This window comes from Budorcas taxicolor, chromosome 10, assembly GCF_023091745.1.
Source record: "Budorcas taxicolor isolate Tak-1 chromosome 10, Takin1.1, whole genome shotgun sequence".
NCBI lineage: Eukaryota > Metazoa > Chordata > Mammalia > Artiodactyla > Bovidae > Budorcas > Budorcas taxicolor.
The window spans coordinates 86,699,096-86,719,144 of NC_068919.1; the positions used below are offsets into that span (position 1 = coordinate 86,699,096).

The 20,049-nt window shown below is 49.5% G+C and overlaps 1 protein-coding gene across 4 annotated transcripts in view; it reads right to left on the reverse strand.

Annotated features, from left to right (window-relative positions):
• Nucleotides 1-20,049, reverse strand: part of POMT2 (protein O-mannosyltransferase 2) — a 42,634-nt gene that overhangs the window by 12,704 nt on the left and 9,881 nt on the right. For all 4 annotated transcript variants that reach the window (XM_052647398.1, XM_052647396.1, XM_052647397.1 and 1 more), the window contains exons 3-10: nt 16,458-16,562; nt 14,069-14,177; nt 12,308-12,416; nt 10,391-10,550; nt 8,599-8,705; nt 7,674-7,756; nt 4,833-4,942; nt 856-922 (exon numbers count right to left, since the gene is read on the reverse strand). In XM_052647398.1, the coding sequence (XP_052503358.1) occupies nt 856-922; nt 4,833-4,942; nt 7,674-7,756; nt 8,599-8,705; nt 10,391-10,550; nt 12,308-12,416; nt 14,069-14,177; nt 16,458-16,562 (850 nt within the window). The remainder of the gene's footprint in view (nt 1-855; nt 923-4,832; nt 4,943-7,673; nt 7,757-8,598; nt 8,706-10,390; nt 10,551-12,307; nt 12,417-14,068; nt 14,178-16,457; nt 16,563-20,049) is intronic.

The following is a 20,049-nucleotide window of genomic DNA, read 5'->3' on the forward strand; positions in this document are numbered from 1 at the left end:
TCACATTTCTAGTGAGAAAACCATGGCAATAAGAGGAGCTGGGGAAAGGAACAGAGAAGATGAATTCAGATGAGAAGCTGCCACTTCCCCATGAAGACCAGGAGCAGCTGACTCGAGACAGGCTGAGCCAGGTGGTGTTTGCCGAGGAGTCACAGTGTACACCTGCGGCATAAGACAATTGGCAGGTGAGTGGGAGACGCCCTTTGTTCTGTTCTCTTCTCAACTGAAGCAGAAGGCACAGTCTGCAAGTAGCCAGCTGTCTGTCCAAAACACAGAAGACACAGACACAGCCCTTGCCACAAAGCCCCAGGAGCCCAGGTGTGCTTCAGAGCTGCTTCGCCCAGGTGGTCAGAGGCAGCTGTGCAGGCCTAGACAAGGCCAGCCAGAGGGCTGGCAGGCCCACAGGTCTCCCACTGACTGGCCCAGGCCTGGGCCAAGCAGTGGGCAGTGGCCCTCTATCACATCCAGACAGCCAAGCCATACCACATGCTGGGGACTGCACGGCTTGCTGTGCTCCAAATCAGACGAGAGCAGCGACTGTGTGTCCCCGGTACATGCCCAGGGAACCTCATCCAGACGAAGTCTGAGGCTCGGCCTGCTCTCTGGCTTCAAAATGACAGCTCTCAGGGCCCGATCTTATCACTCTAGCTTACTACTTATCCTTAGACCAACCACAGTCCTTGGGACATAGCGGGGGCTCAATAAATCACTGTTGAAAAGATAACTGAGATCAGTCAAGATGGCAAAGAATCCTCAGGAAAGCCCATCCTAGAACCATTCTTTTGGAAGCATGAGGAATGTTAAGGAGGGCTCAGCGTAAGTAACAATAGAAGCATCAGTTCTCTGCTGCATTACCTGAGTTCGAATTATGCTTCTTGATAATCCACAGGTTGTTGTAGTCCTTGTGCAAATAGGTGGTGACCTGGGTGGGGTAGGGGAAGGAAGGGGAGGTGGGAGGGAGGAGAGTGTTACCATTAGCACAGTCAGCCACAGGACAGTCAGCAGTGAGCTGGGACTGCTCCGGGCTCTCTCAGAAGCCCCAGCCACCCACCCGAGGGGCCGTGTTTCCAGATGGGCCAGAAGCAGCGTTTGGTAAGTGTGGTTTTCTCCTTCCTTCAGCACTTAGAGGCATCTTCCCACAAAAGCCCTTTTGACTGGTCTCTTCGTGCCTCCCTGCATCCTGTCTTTCAAGCTCCAGCCTCCTTGAGGCAGGAAACATGACAACGCAGTGTAACACAGTCTGCAGCACAAAGAGGATTTAGCACATTTTAAAAAGCCATCAAGACCATGCCTCAAACTCTCGACATGAAAAATTCAGGCTGTTATATTTTCTAGAATGTGGTCAAATGAAATGGAAGAAGCTCTATTAATATCTTGTCCTAGAAGCCTGAAATTTTAGCCATAGCCATTTTGTATATGCTAATTTTTAAAAATGGCATGTGTGTATGTGTGTGTACGTCCATGCACACATATTAATGCTGCGATTAATCCACCAGCAAAAATCTTGGGAACCCCAATAACAAAGGAATAGTTAACATGATGGAATGTCCACAGGAAAGAATATTACACAGAAAACATTTCAGGGCTTTTTTTTTTTTTTTTTTTTTTACCAGCACAGGAAAAGGCTTATAAAATGCTGCTGGAAACAGCTACCATCTATTGCCAGGCCCTGTGCTAAGCACTGGGCACGTCTCATCTCTAGGCTGCAGGTACAATGGTTACCCTCACCTTACTTATAAGGAAACTGAGGTTAAGCAATTCCACTCAAGGTCACACAGCTTGTCAACTAGAGAGACAGGATTCAAACCCAGCCAGCTAATCCAAAGCTCCCAGGATAGACTACATACATACAATCATGTCAAGCATGTAAACAAGCACATAAACACCCAGAAGCAACAAAAATAAACACCTCTCTCTTACAATGTGAGTTTTAATAACTCCAGTTGGATAAAACATGACATTTACTTTCAAAGTGGTTTGGAATTAGCATATAGGAAAAAAATTATTCATATATTATGGCTGCTTTGTTTCAGTGGCTCTTGCTTTCTCAGAAAATATTAGGGCCAATAGTATTAAGAACATACAAGAAGTTAAAAGTTTGGCAGCCATAGAGAAATTAAGTTCAAACTCTGGAACAAAAGCCCATATATCTACTTCACCCAACCTGAATTTACTCAAGGATGTTAAGCTTTTGTGGTGCTCATGGGTGCACTCTGTGTTGTTTGTTTATTTTTACAAAAATCATTATTATTAAAATTCCTATTAGAAAAGTCATTTATTTATTATGAATATAAGTCCATGACCTCTTTTTCCCACTGAAACATTTATTTTAACAATGAAGTTTTTTTTATAATATGAGGTCTCCTAGGAACATAGGTATCCTATTACAGTAGAATGTTGTACATCAATCTACATGGATTAACACTGGTCCTCGGATTATGTCTAACTTTTTTAAAAATACTTTTCTATATTTTCCAATTTTGCTTTAAAAACATTTAAAAATCAAGACCTAGAGTTGTTGACAAGACATTGAGAGGTTATTAAGTCCAATCCCCCAGTTTACTGATGGAGACACAGGTGAGGAAGGCTCAGAGACTCAGTCAGTGATAAAGTCAGACTCTCTATCCCTTGGCCTACATGCTCGCTGTAGATGACTCTCACAACTTCATGTCTCCACCCATGGGCTTCAAGTGGGTAACGCTAGGACCAGCTTCATAGGGCCTTTCAGAACATGGCTCTTTGCACAGTATGAGTGAGTGAGTGTTAGTTGCTCAGTTGTATCCGACTCTTTTGCGACCCCATGGACTGCAGCCTGCCAAGGCTCCTCTGTCCATGGGATTCTCCAGACCAGAATACTGGAATGGATTGCCATTCCCTTCTCCAGGGGATCTTCCCGACCCAGGGGTCAAACTCAGATCTCCTGCACTGCAGGCAGATTCTTTACTACCTGAGCCACCAGGGAAGTCACAGCATAGGGGTTCCCAGGCACCACATCTGTTACTACATGACATTAGGAGCAAGGTATCACCACAGAAGGGCAACTGTATGTTAGACTCCTCTGGAAAGCTTAAAACTGAAACAAAAATACACAAGGCATGGGCTGCATCCCAGACTAATTAAGCAAGAATCTCAGAATTTTTTAAAAGCGCTCCAGTGGATTCTATGAAAAAAGCGCAGTCAGGGCTGAAAACCACTGCGCTACAGAGAAGCAGAGAGCCCAGAGTGGGAAACTGATACCAAAACCCAATACTCTGGGTCAACTTTCTAGTAAATAAGGAAATAATAATAAGACACTTTGAGATGCAACAGTTTCTCACAGAGTAAAGATTTAGCCCATTTGGCGGGAAGAGAAAGCGCACTTCAAGCTTCTCAGGACAGCAGCCAGCCCTGCAGCCCCCTCCTCCCTCTCTCTCCTCAGGTCACCCATCTGAGAGCTGGGCCCTGACCACGCCACAGAAGCCTCCTGGTCAGAGCTACCAGGCCTCCCACACGGCCCTGCCCAGGCCTCCTCCTCCGCAGTCTCTGCAGCACCTGAACTGCCAGCGTCTCCTGCCCCCGGAGACTCTGCCGGACCCTCCCCTCCTCTTCTCCTCCGGCCTCCCCGTCCACGCCCTCCTTCTCAGCTGCTTCCCCAGCACCACTCTGAGCGCGCCTTTAATGCTGCTTTACACACTGCCCTCCCCTCTGCACACCCTTCAGGGCAATGTCACTGTGTCACTACACCTGTATGCTACACACTCACGTCTCCTTCCTGAGACAGGCCCCGGGCCTAGAACACACACCAAAAACTCATCTCCCAAGCCACACTTCCTCCTCCCTTTCTGATTACAGTGAACCAGCATCATCACACATACACCTTGACCTCCTGACCCCCAAACTACAGACCTGATATGGCTCACCCCGGACATCTGTCGGTCTCTGGGCCCTGAATCACTCCCCACCTCTCCCTGAGGACTGTTCACCATCCTTTGTTATGACTATTGCCTTTGGTCTGCTCTTCCTTCCAATCCATGACACTCCTGCTAGAGCTATCTTTCTAAGCTAGCAGCCTAATCACATCTTATCTCTTAGTAAGTTTCAATGCCTCTTCAGTGTCAGCAGAACAAAATTAAATCTACTGGAGGCCTCTTCACAAGCCAATCCCACCAACCTCTCCAACACCCTCCTCCCTCTCAGGCACTGTCCCCACAGCCATACCGACCGCCCTGTCACGTGGACACGGACAGCGTCCCTCACCCGTTCAGATGATACTCACGGCTAACCCTTCAATGAGCACTTCACATGGATTATCTCCCCCAATCCTCACAACCTTAGAGATGGAGAGAAGTACCATTTATTTTCCCTAATTTAAAGATGAACCCACGGAAGCACAGAAAGTTTAAGGAATTTGTTCAAAGTCACACTCTTGTGGAACCAGGATTCAAACTCAGATACACTAGTCTGGTTCCCAGGTCTGGGCTTATAACCTTTACGCTCTGCTCGTCATCCACTCTGTGCCGGCCACCGAGCCAGGCACCAGAGCCTCCCAGGAGCCAACAGCTGAACAGCAAGGAGATGGGAGGAAGAAAGCACTCCCAGCTCAACGGGAAGAGGGTTACCACACAGGCTCGTCAAGGGTTCCGAGAACGCTGCCCACACCAGACACACCTGACCCAGGACGAGGAAGAGGCGGGACATGGTGGTCAGAGGGGAAGCCCCCAGGGGAAGCCTGGGAAGCTAGAGCTAGCCAGGGGAAAGAGAAAAGGGTGCAGGCGGGGGCAGGGTGTTTCCAGCAGGGGAAACAGAGCAGGACAGCGCGGGAAGGCAGAGAGAAGGGCGGGTGTGCCACTGACCTGCTGCTGGCGGGCGCCCACGCCCTCGGGGTAGAAGTGCCTGTGCGAGTGGAGGTAGCCGATGGCCATCCGCAGGTTCTTCACAGTGATCACGGAGCCGTAGGCCAGGTCTGGGAGGAGGAGGGCAGCAGATAGTGTGAGCTGGCCCGGGGTGGATGCGGCCCCTGACAGGGCTGGGGGTGGCTCTGAAGCCACAGGACCCCCCAGCCCTCTAACAGACTCCACTGGGCCCAGGACTGCGGAAAGCGAGACTTGCAGCTGCCTCCTCACCCCAAGGGAGTCACCTCAGGGGGCGGTCACCAGTGTCTCACCTGCGCCCTCCCCCCCCCTCCCCAAGGGAGTCACCTCAGGGGGCGGTCACCAGTGTCTCACCTGTGCCCTCCCCGCCCCTCCCCAAGGGAGTCACCTCAGGGGGCGGTCACCAGTGTCTCACCTGCGCCCTCCCCGCCCCTCCCCAAGGGAGTCACCTCAGGGGGAGGTCACCAGTGTCTCACCTGCGCCCTCCCCGCCCCTCCCCAAGGGAGTCACCTCAGGGGGAGGTCACCAGTGTCTCACCTGCGCCCTCCCCGCCCCTCCCCAAGGGAGTCACCTCAGGGGGAGGTCACCAGTGTCTCACCTGCGCCCTCCCCGCCCCTCCCCAAGGGAGTCACCTCAGGGGGCGGTCACCAGTGTCTCACCTGCGCCCTCCCCGCCCCTCCCCAAGGGAGTCACCTCAGGGGGAGGTCACCAGTGTCTCACCTGCGCCCTCCCCGCCCCTCCCCAAGGGAGTCACCTCAGGGGGAGGTCACCACAGTCTCACCTGTGCCCTCCCCGCCCCTCCCCAAGGGAGTCACCTCAGGGGGAGGTCACCAGTGTCTCACCTGTGCCCTCCCCGCCCCTCCCCAAGGGAGTCACCTCAGGGGGAGGTCACCAGTGTCTCACCTGCGCCCTCCCCGCCCCTCCCCAAGGGAGTCACCTCAGGGGGCGGTCACCAGTGTCTCACCTGCGCCCTCCCCGCCCCTCCCCAAGGGAGTCACCTCAGGGGGAGGTCACCAGTGTCTCACCTGCGCCCTCCCCGCCCCTCCCCAAGGGAGTCACCTCAGGGGGCAGTCACCACAGTCTCACCTGCACCCTCCCCGCCCCTCCCCACTCCAAAGCACTTCAGAAGAGGCTGGGTTTCACAATGCTATTATCAAAGCACTGTTTATAAGAGCAAAGACCAGAAACAACTTGTCCCTTAGTCAAGGTCTACTATATACATTCCATGGAATAAAGAAGGAGAAAGTATTTATGTCTTCATCTCGAATGTTCTCCAAGATATAATGTTAACACAGAGAGGCTGTTAAGATAGATTTTTCACTGTATATCATTTTGTGCCTTTTGAGCCTAACACATGCAGTAGTTGCTCAATGAATTTAAGCAAAAAAAACCCCAGAGTAAACAGCTTACCCAAGAGCATCCATCCTCCCACCACAGGCCCTGGGTTATGGGAAAGAAGCCTCTTGACTGTCCCTCCTCTCCATGCTCCGCAATGTGGCTGCCCGCCCGTCCCCACTCCAGGGAAACAGGTCTCACAGCACCTGAGCTGGCTGCTCCTGCCCCCCTTTGTTCATTCATTTTGGTCAAAAGAATCAATTACACAGTGGATGCAAAGGTGGAGGAGGCCTGGCTGTGGACCTAGCAGAGTCCAGTCTTGGGGATGATGACCTCACACAGTGACCAGCATAGGATGATGCGCCCGTGTTCCAGCGAAAGTGTGACAACGTGTGACATGGTGGGAGCCCAGCGAAGGGAGGAATAAATTCTTGCCCAAAGGGTGAGAAGAGGATGGCTTAATGAAGAGAACATAACTGAACCAGGCCTTTTAAATGGCAAGTAGGAATTTGATAACCCCACAGCACCATCCTTCCAAGGCCTCGTGCTGGCCAGCACACACAGCCCCGCACGCTGCTGGCCACGGCTGCGTCCTGATTAGGCTGTCTCCCTCCTCAACCCCACACTGCCCCCTGGACTGCTCCTGCAAAGCCCTTCCCCTGCACTCCCCAGTGACCTGACCTCTCCCTGTCCTCTCCTCTTTCTACAGCTTCTTCTCGGACCACAGCCAACGCCCAGCATCAACTGTCCCTTTTCAAAGGACTCCTTTGAAAACCTCAGCTGAGAGCCCATAGGCCCCACTGTGTGGGTTTCCTCAAGCTTCTCAAAGCCAATGTGGAACCCAACGTCTACCTTTCCAAGCCAATTTTTACCTGCTTTCCTATTTCTCATTCCTTCCACAGTCTGGGCGGGCCCACTGTGTTCAAGGCCCTGGAAAGACCACAGGACACTGTCCATGACTCCAGGAAGCAATCTCCTGGGCCCAACCTATCTCGCTCTGTGTGCCTCTAATCCCTGCCCCCTGACCCCCTACAGAAGTGATCTCTTATACCTTCGATCCCCAGAGCTCTGCACTCCCTCTTTATATACTGAGCTCACATGGCCACATCGCATAGAGATCCTACTCCAGGCCCCACTGCCTCCAACATGGCTAACACGCGCTCAACTAGTCTCTGTGAACAGGACACTCTGGTGGGAACTGACCATTAGCCCCAAAGGGCTCACTCCCCCGCCCCCAGGTTCCCTCTGTTGTCTTCCCATAGCCACACCGGACAAGCCATCTTCTGATCAAAGAGTTCACTGCTCAGGACGCCCCCCTCTGCCTTTCTGTGTCCCTGTTCACTCTCATGAGTGCTCAGACCAGATTTAACTGATCTTTCTCCCACTCTGCCATCTAAAGTAACTCAGGCTATCATATCATCTTTTCTAATCCAACTCCCAGGAATCCCTCCTGCCCTTCTCTCTTCATAAAGGCCAAGAGACACTCACGTTCAGGGATGGATGCGTTGTGAAGGTTGTTTCCTGAAAGCCGGGCCTGGAAGGCAGAACTGAAGAAGCCATCACCGGGACCGCTGCGGGGGAGGGCGGAGCAGAAGGGAGCAGTCAAAGGAGTGGAAATATGATTTCCCAGCAGCCCTGGGAAGAGCTCTGTGTGGTTGGTTTAAAAGACATACAAGGGAGTGGTGGGCTTCCCAGGTGGTGCAGTGGTAAAGAATCCGCGCACCAGTGCAGGAGATGGGGGTTCAATCCCTGGGTTGGGAAAATCCCCTGAAGAAGGAAATGGCATACCACTCCAGTATTCTTGTCTGGGAAATCCCACAGACTGAGGAGCCTAGCTGGCTAATGTCCATGGGGCCACAAAAGAGCCAGACACGACTGAGGACCTGAGCACATAGGCCCAAGGGAGTGGCGGCACAGTGTCGTGGACGGACACAAGGGGTGGAGTCAGAGAAACGGGGGTCCAAACAACAGCTCCCCCGCTAGTCAGGTGAACTCATTTAATCTCAACGTCTCATTTATAAATCAGGGATTTAAACAAATCAAAAGAACTGTTGTGACTAAATGAGATAATGTATACAAACACTGAACACAGTTCTGACTCAGTCACTGCCTTCTAAATGGGAGCTGCCGGTGTCCTTGTTATTATTATCCTCACTCCAGCTGTACGTGCTCAGGGTCCCCCATCCCTGTCAGCACAGGGGACCGTTTTTAGGGATAAGAGGCAGTTTGGCTACAAAGGCCTTCTCTTCTTCCTTCAGGCCAGGGTACCCAGAAGACAGAACCCAGGAGGAAACCAACCCTGGGTCCCCTTCGGGTCATCCCAGCCACAGACCTAGGAAATCACGCAGCTCCTCCATGGGCTTAGAGACAAAAGAAGGACAGAAGCGAGACACTGGCAAGGCTCTGGCGGTACCTTTTGTTCAGCACCATGAAGTGGACAGCGTAGGTGGCAATGTAGAGAGCCAGTGGCAGCACTATGAGGCACAGGATGCGAGCAGTCAGGTGTTTTCCCAAGGTCACCTGCAAACAGTACCAGCACTGGGCACAGGAGGCTTCACTATGCCTTATGCCTGATGTGTGTGTTATTTCTAAGTTTTTACATGTAAGTCATTGGAGAAGGAAATGGCAACCCACTCCAGTAATCTTGCCTGGAAAATTCCATGGACAGAGGAACCTGGTGGGCTACAGTCCATGGGGTCGCAAAGAATCAGCCACGACTGAGCACATCAGCCCATATGTATAAGTCATAATCAGAAACAACTGAAAAACTGGCCATCAAGAGAAAAAGGTATGTGGAAACCCTAAGCCTTCTTATAACACCCAACCAACCAAGCACTGCCGGGGGCTGACACTGGCCAGCCCTCCGCTGCCTGTCCACACACTCACCCAGGGCCCTGGGCTGTCCCCAGACTGCTGACAAGGCGGGACCTGCATCTTCAGCATCATCACCCCTCACTCCCTCTCCCTCCCAGTCACACCAACACCCTGCACTTTCCCTACTCTTCTTGCACTGCACTGGCCCCACCCACCATGTGAACATGAATAAATGCCCCTGATCTTAACTTTGGGCCTCAGCTTTCCCCCAGGAGCCTTCCTGGAATGCCTGGGCCTGAGCTCGCGCCCTCCTCTGTGCTCTCACAGCACTTGTTGGCTGGAACATGACTTATATTTTTCTTTTCATTCTTATTTCTCTCTCTGTCTCCATTGTCTCTAGAGGGCAGGAATCTTGTTTTATTCTTCTGCATGTTCTGGGTCTCACACTCAGTGGATGGTCTGTCTATATTTTCTAAATGAACTTGTTGGGACTTAGGGCCAGAGGTGATGGAGAAGTGTTACAGCAGAGCAGTAGGTGTGGAGTCAGCCTCTCCTTTCTGAATCCTAGATCTACCTTTCACTATCTGTATGACCTTGGGAACAATATCACCTCTCGAGGTCTGGTTCCCTCATTTGTCAAGGGGGTAATAACTACCTGCCTCACGGGATTGTTATGAAGAGGAAATTAGATGATAAAGGTAAAGCATTTTCCATAATGCAGGACAGAGTCAGCTCTTAATAAATAATACTGTAATAAACTATAAAGCCCTTCCTGGCCTCCAAGTCCGGAGACTCTGGGTCAGGAAGAGAAAACCGTTAAGTTCAGGAAGTCAGCCCACTGCGTTTACTCAAGCCCCATGCAGTCAGCGTCTGCCACGCACGCGGCTGAGCCCAGTGGAGCAGGAGCCCCTTGGATCATCCGCTGTTGCTCAGTCACTCAGTCGTGTCTGACTCTTAGCAGCCCCGTGAGCTACAGCACACCAGTCTTCCCTGTCCTTTGCCATCTCCTGGAGCTTGCTCAAACCCATGTCCATTGAGTCGGTGATGTCATCCAACCATCTCACCCTCTGTTGCCCCCCTTCTCCTCTTGCCCTCAATCTTTCCCAGCATCAGGGTTTCTTCCAATGAGTCATTTGTAGAGCATTTAAAAACCAATGCAGGAATGAAAGCCAAAAGAGAACCCCAAGGATGTCAGTCCATCCTCTCCGTTTCTTCCTCTCCAGCCCGTTGGTCATGGCCCAGCCCCTGCTGCCTTGTGCCCTCCAGAGGGCAGCTGGATCCAGTCCGCCTGGGGCCCGGAACACAGCCATTCTGCCCCCCAGCAGCAGAAGTGGAGAAAGGCCGCTGGCTCTAGGGAGCGAAGACATTTCTAAAAGTGCTTGGGTTCTCACCATTGAAAGACTGAGGTCTCCGAACAGGTGCCAAAGGTCTGAAAGGGTGTTCCACCCCACTTGCAGGATGATAAAGAGGCCAACAAACTTGACTCCCAGAGCGCCAGCCAGATTAACGCCAGTCAGGCTGAGCCAGAACCACCAGGGGGCAGAGAAGGGCCTGAAAACCAATAAGACATAGAGTTCAGCTTGGCGGCTGGAACCAAACTCAATAGCAAGTGCAGCGCGGGGAGGGGCAGAGGTCCCCGGACTCTGAGAGGCTGCCCTGTGGCCTTTCTCATGAGGGCTCCCAACCTCAGGGACCACACATGGCGCCGAGGCGGATGTGGTCTGTGTAACCCCTGAGACTGTGGGAGCACCGTGTAAGAACAAGATTCTTCTGGGGAGGAGGGTCATGGCAGCCCTGGCTAAGTAAGTAAGGGGCGTCAAATAAGCAAGAGCTTATTCTTCAGTGGTGACCAATCAAGTGGAAGAAAAAGGAAAATCCAGAGAAGCCCACTGGATTCAGGCTGCCTGTCCCCTGTAAAAGGCAGCTATTACTGAGTGTTACTACATGTTAGGCATTGTTCTGAGCACTTTGCTAGTGCGTGCATGGGTGCGCAGTCATTCAGTCGTGTCTGACTCTCTGCGACCCCAATGGGCTGTAGCCTGCCAGGCTCCTCTGTCCATGGGATTTTTCCAGCAAGCATACTGGAGTGGGTTGCCATTTCCTCCTCCAGGGGATCTTCCCAACCCAGGGATGGAGCCTGCATCTCCTGCATTGGCAGGTGGATTCTTTACCACTGAGCCACCAGAGAAGCTCCATGGATGCCCCATTACCACACCCCGTATTAACCCTTTAACTTTCACTACAACCCCATAGAGGCAGAGCCTGTCATCAGCCTCTTCTTCCAGATGAGGACTCGAGGTACAGAGAGGTCATGTAACAGCCACCAGCAGTGGAGCACGGTACTAAGCCAGGCGGTTGGTTTCAAGGTCTGCTGTATTAGAGCACTTAGTGCTCAGAGCTGCAGACCCCCAGGTTCCACAGCCTCGCCCCCACCAGAGCAAATGCACCTTAACAGTCAAGATCTATGTGTTCCTGAACCCTCAGCTCTGGGCACAGTACCTGGCACATAGTATGTACTCAAGAAATGGCAGCTAGGAGGCGATATGGTGCAGGCAGAACATAAGCCAAACCCAGAGAGAGCTGGAAGTCATGGCCTGGCTGCCATGAAATCAGGTTGCTTCTGGAAAAGCCTTGGCAGAGCCAGCTGTTTTGGTTTGGATGCAATGACCTATTCTACTCTCATAGAGGCGAAGGATGATCTGGAAAGGACTCTTCTGGAAGAAGACCAGGCCCTCCAGAGCAGCTTTAGGACTGACCAGGGCCTGCAGGGATTCTCTTGATCCATGTGAACCCTTCAAGCCAACCTCTGTGTACATCAGTCCCATCCTTGGGTCAGGACTGAGGGCAGGGAGCCAAACAGTTCCCAGGCAACACCTACTCTGGTGCTCTCCCCTCTAGGACAGAGCACGTGAAGAATGAAGTTGTCCTGAGATCTCCTAACCAGCATGGTGCTCAGGAGTGGCTAGCTGGTGGGGTGGGGGAAGGCATTAGGACTCCTTCATAAAGTAACATAAACCCCTACCCAAATCCACCCTCGTTGTAAAAATAACAAGACTCTTGAAAAAGACAACTGATATCTTCTTAGTCTTAGGAAAACAAAAATAAAAGTTATCTATAGAAAACTTCTGTAAATCTATTTTTATGATCTAAAATGGGCAATCTAAAATATTTTTTTAAAGTATACTTGCCTGAAATTCAGCTTCAAGACAAGTCGTCTAGGCACTGTATCCACCCCAACCCTGGACATTATAAAAATTCTCGAGCTGCCACAGCTTCTGATACCCCCTCCCAGAGATGGTATTGCTGACCTGTTGGCACAGGAGTTGTACTTGACCATGCTCAGCATGGCAGCCATGATGAAGAACATCAAGATGGGGTCAAGGAGGATGTACTGGGACAGAGTGAGGCATCCTGTGTCTGAAAAACATGAGCTCAGTGGTCAAAAAGTGGAATCAGAGACAGGCCCCCCCGAGAACAAAACACCCCAGCATTAAGAAACAGTCCCCCTTGGGCTTAACTGCACGTAAGGGTTTGTGCAGTCAAGATTAGATGGGCAAGTGAGTCAACTGGAAAGCGGAAGGACACAGCTTTGGGGTACACCAAAGCCCAATGATATGAAAGAGTATCTCACACTTTCAGGCCGTTGACCCCAGAAGGGATCGTGTCATTCATTCAGACAGAGTGATCCTGAGAAAAGGGCTCTTGCTAACTGCCACCATCCAAAGTTCTGCCATCATGCTTACATAGCCACAAACTACATATACCCAGGACAGAATCTTAACCATTTCACATGAAGTCTCTGTTGGGAATTGACTCTCCATGCAGGTGCTAATTTTTTTTAAACAAAGTTTCATTACATCATGGCCTGGCTTAAGTCTTTCAGTGTCTTCCCATCTCACTCAGACTAACAAACTCCTCGAGATGGCCCTGGTCTCCCTACCCATCCAGCCTCCTCTGCTCTCAAGCTCTGCTCTGGCCTCAGCGTCTTACTGTTCTCTGAACCTCTCAAGGGCTGCCTCACACCAGGACCGCAGTACATGCTGTCCCCGCAGATATCTGCTCAAGGCTGCCTCCTCAGGGGGCTCTTCACTGACCACCCTACCTAAAACAGAATCACCCTGTATTACTCTATTTCTTACCCTATTCTATTTTCTATGTTGTACTTACTCTTTAAAATGTTAAACTACAGACTTACTAATTTACTTGTTTATTTGTCATCTGCCCCATTAGTAAGCAAGCTCCATGATAGTCCTATCTCATCAGCATAACCTCTGAGGCCAAGAAAGTGGCTTAGCACAAAGTAGATGCTTGAAAGTAGTTGTTGAATGAAAAATGAATAAATGAACTACTGAGGAGGGAAATTAAAGACCCAAGGAAAAAGCCACCAGTCCTCAAGAGGGAGATTCTATAATCTTGCAACCTTATCTGTCAGGGCAAAGTCAGAATCACCCCTAAAGTAACCATCTAAACTGGTTTGGACTTCTTTAAATGTTAAGCTCAATGAGGTCATGAATTCACTCTCATATGAGCCAGGCTAGCAACAGGATCAATTTCTATAGATCAACTCTCAATTATCCATGTGAGGATTATCCACAGAAATAATTTAAATTTCTATTTTGTTTTCCTCTGTCACCCAGCTGCCTTGGAGGCATATGCCCTTGCATTCAAGTGAAATTAGTTTAAGGAATGCAAACTAATCTTGCAGACTAAGACTAGTTGAAGTAGAACTGTAAGCCTCCTTCAAACACACACACACACACACACAAACACACATACACATACACGTATTATCCATTCCAAACTCAAATGCAGATAACTTAGAGATAATGTATTCCTTGGGATTACCCATACCCCCTCACACCTCCAATACTATAAAGGCTTGCTACATACAAGTACTCATATATGTAAGTATCACTAGTGAGTAAAAGGAAATCTGGAATACATTTACCCAGTCCTAAGGTTACTTCAGAACTGGGCCCACAGACAAGGATCTTCAAGTGCATTGATTTCTAGCTACATTCATAGAGTGGCAGTCAATTTCCCAAGAAACGTGGTCCAGGACAACTTACCGAAGGTGAGGAGGGCAGCCGTGAGCAGCGCTGCTGGGAGAGACCGGGACAGCTCCAGCACAGTGAGGTAGGCCAAGGGGATGAGCATGGAGCCAAGGAATGCACAGAACTAGGGAAGGACAGGAAAGCAGTCAAGGGACCAACTAAGCAAAGCATCAGGGACCTACCTGTCTTGGTACAGACTGGTCTTTTGAGATGGAGGGCCCTGATGACAGATGGCATGACTTGATGACTTTGAATATATTTAAATATGAAAGGGGTAGTGTAATAGTGAAGCATCAAATGAAGCAACATTCACGTTCCCATTGAGCACCAACTTGTGCACTGACATGAAATCAGTGAAGTTCAGCCCGGGAGGTGTGGGCAGGAGGGCACACTGGTTTTAAGTGGGAGACTCTGGTGTTGGACCAACCCATCACTGCTAGTTGTGACCTTGACAAAGTCGTATCTCTGTATCTCAGCCTCCCCTTCTGTGAAGTGTTCCTACCTCAGACGGCGTACTTTTTAATTTTTATTTATTTGTTTAGCTTTGGCTGCACTGGGTCTGCGTTGCTGTGTGCGGGCTTTCTCTAGTTGCGGTGTGCAGGCTTCTCATTGTGGTGGCTTCTCTCATTGCGGAGCACAGGCTCCAGGTGTGTGGGCTTCATTAGTTGTGGTGCTCGGGCTTGGCTGCCCCGTGGCATGTGGAATCTTCCTGGAGCAGAGATTGAACCCATCTACTGCATTGGCAGGTGGATTCTTAACCACTGGACCACCAGGGGAGCCCCAGGGCTTACTTTTTAGATAAAATGAGCTAAAGTTTATCACCACACAGAAAGTTCTTGATAGACGCTAGCTTCTGTTACAAAACTGGGTGTAAGGAGAGAAATAGCTCTCTGAAGGTATTTTAATATTTTAGAGAATTCTAATGCTATTTCTGCTTTTTCTCCCTTGGTCCTTTTATCCAATCACACCAGGAACCACTCTTTAATCTATAGGTTGTATTTTGATTTTACAAAAAAGACAGCTTGATGCTTTAGCATCTGGACAGTTGTTTTTCGGTTTGTTTTGTTTTTAACCACCAGTGTTCTCTCTATTCCCCTACCCTATCCATCGAAAGTAATCAGACGAACTCAAAGGAATGGAAATTCTCACATTTGGGTTGTCACTTTTTGTCAGCAGAAAGCAATGTGCCCTGGTGTGAAAGGCAATAGGCTGTTCTATTTGGCCTTCTCACTTCCACAGCAAGTTCGTAGTCAGGCTGATATCCAATTCTGTATGCTTGGTGGTGATCAAACATCATTAGGAAGACACAGAATCACTCAAGAACTTGAGGGTAGTAGACAGTCCTTGTTTAAAACAGTATGATATGACTGCACAAGCAAGCCAATGACTAGAGCCCAAATAATCACATGACCTTTATCTAAACTGCTTTGAACTCCCTGAGGGAAGGGATTTGCAAATGCAACCCGCTCTGAGAGTTCCACACTGGAGGATGGTTCCTGTAGGTCCAATTTAGCTCTAGGTATGGGGTGCCCCAGAGAAGGAAATGGCAACCCACTCCAGTATTCTTGCCTAGAGTATCCTGTGGAAGGAGGAGCTTACTGGGCTGCTGTCCATGGGGTCGCACAGAGTCGGACATGACTGAAATGACTTAGCATGCATGCTTGTATTGGAGAAGGAAATGCCAACCCACTCCAGTATTCTTGCCTGGAGAATTCCAGGGACGGAGGAGCCTGGTGGGCTGCTGTCTATGGGGTCACACAGAGTCAGATGCGACTGAAGCGACTTAGCAGCAGCAGCTGCTGCATGGGGTATCCAGACACTTGGGTCTTCAGGCCCTGCCATGTTCTGTCAGGGCTGGTGCTGGGACTCAGGGCACAGTGGGACTGAGCAAACATACACTTCCTTTAAAAGACTAGAAAACCTACGTGTGCCTGAAATCTTCATGGGGAAAAGAGGGAAGAACCTGGTCACGGAGGGTGGGAGTGCTAACGTGTCAATAAAGGCCTCAGAGGGAGGCAGTACTGCAGCAGTTGCGGCCACAGAGGAAGGACATGTAGCCTGTCACTGTGCTGAGGCCCACATTAGGGCCGCAGCAGCCTCCTGGCCGCCTGAGTCCTAGGCTGCCCTCCGATTTGAAACTTGATGCCGCTTGTGGGCAGGGCAACAGGTGACAGGTTGGGCCTGCTCCCACCTGTGTCATCCCCGTATTACCTGTGTTCTCTCTAGCTCTTCTTACTCACCCCAGCTCTGAATCTTGACTACCGGGCACGGGTCCAATCACCTCCTCCTCCCCAAAGTCCCTTTTCCTAGACCTGCCACCACTTGAGGGCTTCTGACTGTTAACATTTCTGACTGAGTGTGGCCCCAGGGTTCAAGCAGCCAATTGCAAGTCAGGAAGCCTTACTCCTCTCATTCCCATGTAGCTGTGATGCTCATAGTTGTCCCCAGGCTTCTGGAACAAAAAGGTGCCATCGTACCCGCTCAGGTAGCCAGCCAGACCAATCAGCATCTGAGGAGAGAGGCGGAACATAAAGATGAGAGGCCTCGGAGAGAAGACTCCGTCTCCTCCACACTGCCCTCCCAGCTGCACCCAGACCTTGGCTTCCCTAACAACCGCCCACAGGAGGAGCCCCCAATATGACACTTTCTCCGGCAGCTGCTGCAGAGCAAAGACTCTTTTGTTTACAGAGCTCACGGCTTGAAACAAATCCTCTCCTGTGTTAAGGCCAAGTCCTTGGGTACAGTAAAGACTGAGTACTTAAGAAGAAAATAACCCCAGTGTGAAGGGCAGGGCTAGTGAGGGGCTTCCTCATTCAGCCTTCTTTCACTTGCTGTGAAGTAAAACACGACAGCTCATGGACGGAGGCTGTGGGCAGGGGCTGATTCCTGGGAGACCGCACCACTGAAAGGAAAATGAGGCTCCAAGTCAGGATGAGGAGCAAGGAAAGAGGCCAAGTGGCTACACACCAGGCATAGAGAGAAGGGGAGAAAATGGGGAGCACAATGCAGATGGATGCACCTCCCCAGAGCGGAAGGGAAAAGTCCCAGTGGAAACAAAGCCAGAAGGCTGGTTTCTCCTACTGCCAGTCTTCCAAAGGGAGGCCACCCTGGCACATCCCCATACTGAACACATCAACTGCAAACTAAGCCTGTGAGTTGTGAATCCCTCAAAATGCTCGAGAGGATCGGCCTCTTCATTTCTCTTTCCTTGACCATCAATAGTGTAAAACTTGCTTTTTCACACATATAATCAGAAGCAGCTAAAACCTAAGAACTGTCAGCAAATACCAAGTGTCGGTAACAGCCCCGGGCTGCCTGGGCCCAACCCCTGCACTCAAGCTGGGCTGTGTGGAGGGAAACCCTTGCCCAGCAACGCTGCTTCTGGGGGCTCAGATGTGGACCACTAATTCACTTTTTTCTCTAAGTAGTTCTAAACAGAGTCACTCTCCATAGTCCATGTCAAGACACAGAAACCAAAACTCAGCAGTAAATTAATATAAATCCTTATTAAAAAAAAAAAAAAAGAGGAATCCAAGAGTCCAGAAGTTATATTTAATGTCAATTAATTTAATATAAAGTAATATAAGGTATTGAGAAGACAGAGCCATCTGAAAACCCAGATGAACTTAAAATGAGAAGTGACAATCAAATCAATGTTCCTTCCCACCTGGGATCTCAGAGGACAAGCTCACCTGGTGCATAAATTCCCAGACAGCTGGGCTGGTGGCACAGCAGGAGGAAATGTACAGGTGACCTGGATCTCGGTGCCTCCCATATGAGGTCTCTAACTGGGGACAATACTTAGTACTTTCTGAACTACAAGTAATAAAGCCTTCCTCGCAGATGACTGTAAGGCTTAGAGCAGATGCCAAAGGTAAAACATCTGGTACTCTGCCAAGCATTCAACAAGCACTAAAAATTCAGTTCCCTCTCAGTTCCAGTAAGGTTAAAAGTAGTCCTGAGGGGATTCCTAGGTGGCCCAGTGGTACAGAATCCACCTGCCAATGCAGGAGACACAGGTTCGATCCCTGGTCTGGGAAGATCCCATATGCCGTGGAGCAACTAGGCCCGTGAGCCACAACTACTAAGCCTTTGCTCTAGAGCCTGGGAACCTCAACTACTAAAGTCCACAAGCCCTAGAACCAGCACACCACAACAAGAGAAGCCCCGCAACGAGAAGCCTGTACACTGTAATGAAGAGTGGCCCCCGCTTGCTGCAACTAGAGAAAAGCCTGAGCAGCAACAAAGATCTAGCAGTCAAAAATAAAAAATTAGAAATTTAAAAAGTGAAATAAAACTTTTTAAAAAAGCGTGTGTTAGTCGCTCAGTCATGTCTGACTCTTTGCAACCCCATGGACTGTTGCCCGCCAGGATCCTCTGTCCATGGGATTCTCCAGGCAAGAATACTGTAGTGGGTTGCCATTCCCTTCTCCAGGGGCTCTTTGCAACCCAGAGATCAAACCTGGGTCTCCTGCACTGCGGGCAGATTCTTTACCATCTGAGCCATCAGGGTAGCCCACTCTGCTGATTTTCTAACTCAAGAACTCATTCAAATCAGTATGAATAAGAGGAATTTACTAGAAAAAAATGCTGTCATAAAAATATAAAACACTAATGGCTAACAAACATACAAAAAAAATTTTCAGTTTAATTTAGGAAGACATGCAAATGGAAATACTTATATACCACTCTTTACTTTCAAATTGGCAAAGTTTTGGCAGCGTGATCATACCAGTGCTAGCAATGAGGTGAGGGAAGCAAGCGCCCTCGTACACTTTTGGTGGGAGTACATATATTATCACGTTTTGCAGGATAACTTAACAATGTCTAATTCAAATCTAAATGTGTACATCCTTTGCCTCTTCAGTTCAGCTGCTGAGGCTCTTTTAGCCACACCTGCACAACTATGAAAAGACAATTGTACAAGGAAGTTCACTGCATTATCTTTTGTAATGACTCAAAACTGGAAGTAACATAAATGCCCACCAGTAGAAGAGAGGCAAAATAATTTATGGCTTACATGTATAATGGAATATTATATAGCCACTAAAAAGAATGGGGTACATTTTATATGCTGATGTGGGAAAAAAGTAAGATATATTTAAAATACAAGTTGCTCAATTTTAGTCTGTTTCTATTGGCATATATAATGTGCTGTTCATGTGTACTAATACATACATGTGAATAAATGCATACACACTTGTATTTGTATAAAGTTTCTGAGAGGATATATGAGAAAATGTTAATAAAGGTGGCTCTGGTGGCCTCTGAGGAATAGAAATGTGAGAGAAGGTAGCTTTTGACCTTTTATTTCCTTCTATTTGAATCAAATTTCTTGTTATATGCAGGCATTTTTATTTCTTTTAAAGCACCTATTTCCCTGGAGCCCCTGGCACTCAGGGCTGGGGCCAGTGTGAAGCAGCAGGCATTGGCCTCAGTACTATAGGAGAAAACTTCCTAGTCACCACTTCAAGGGGTTTTTGTTTTCAGTTTTTTTTTTTTATGTGAAGCAGTTTTTAAAAAGCCTTTATTGAATTTTTTACAATATTGTTTCTGTTTTATGGTTTGGCTTTTTGGCCTTGAGGGCATGCGGATCTTAGCTCCCTGACCAGGGGCTAAACCTGCACCCTCTGCATTGAAAGGTGAAGTCAACCACTGGACCACCAGCTCCCATGGGGCTTTCTGATTCTTTGACTAGCTTGGCTTCAGAACCTATGGAAGCTGCTTTGCTCATCAGTCTCTTTCAAGCAGGTAGAGCACAAGCAGACAGACTGCACTCCCTGGTGGCAGCCTTACAAAGAAGCCTCCCACGTCTCCCTTCACACCGGAGCCAGATGGGAGGAAGGGAAGGCTTCTGCAAAAACAACGCTGCCAGTGTTCTCACGTCTTCACTGCGCTGAGCACTCAGTTCAGTTCAGTTCAGTCGCTCAGTCGTGTCTGACTCTTTGCGACCCCATGAATCGCAGCACGCCAGGCCTTCCTGTCCATCATCAACT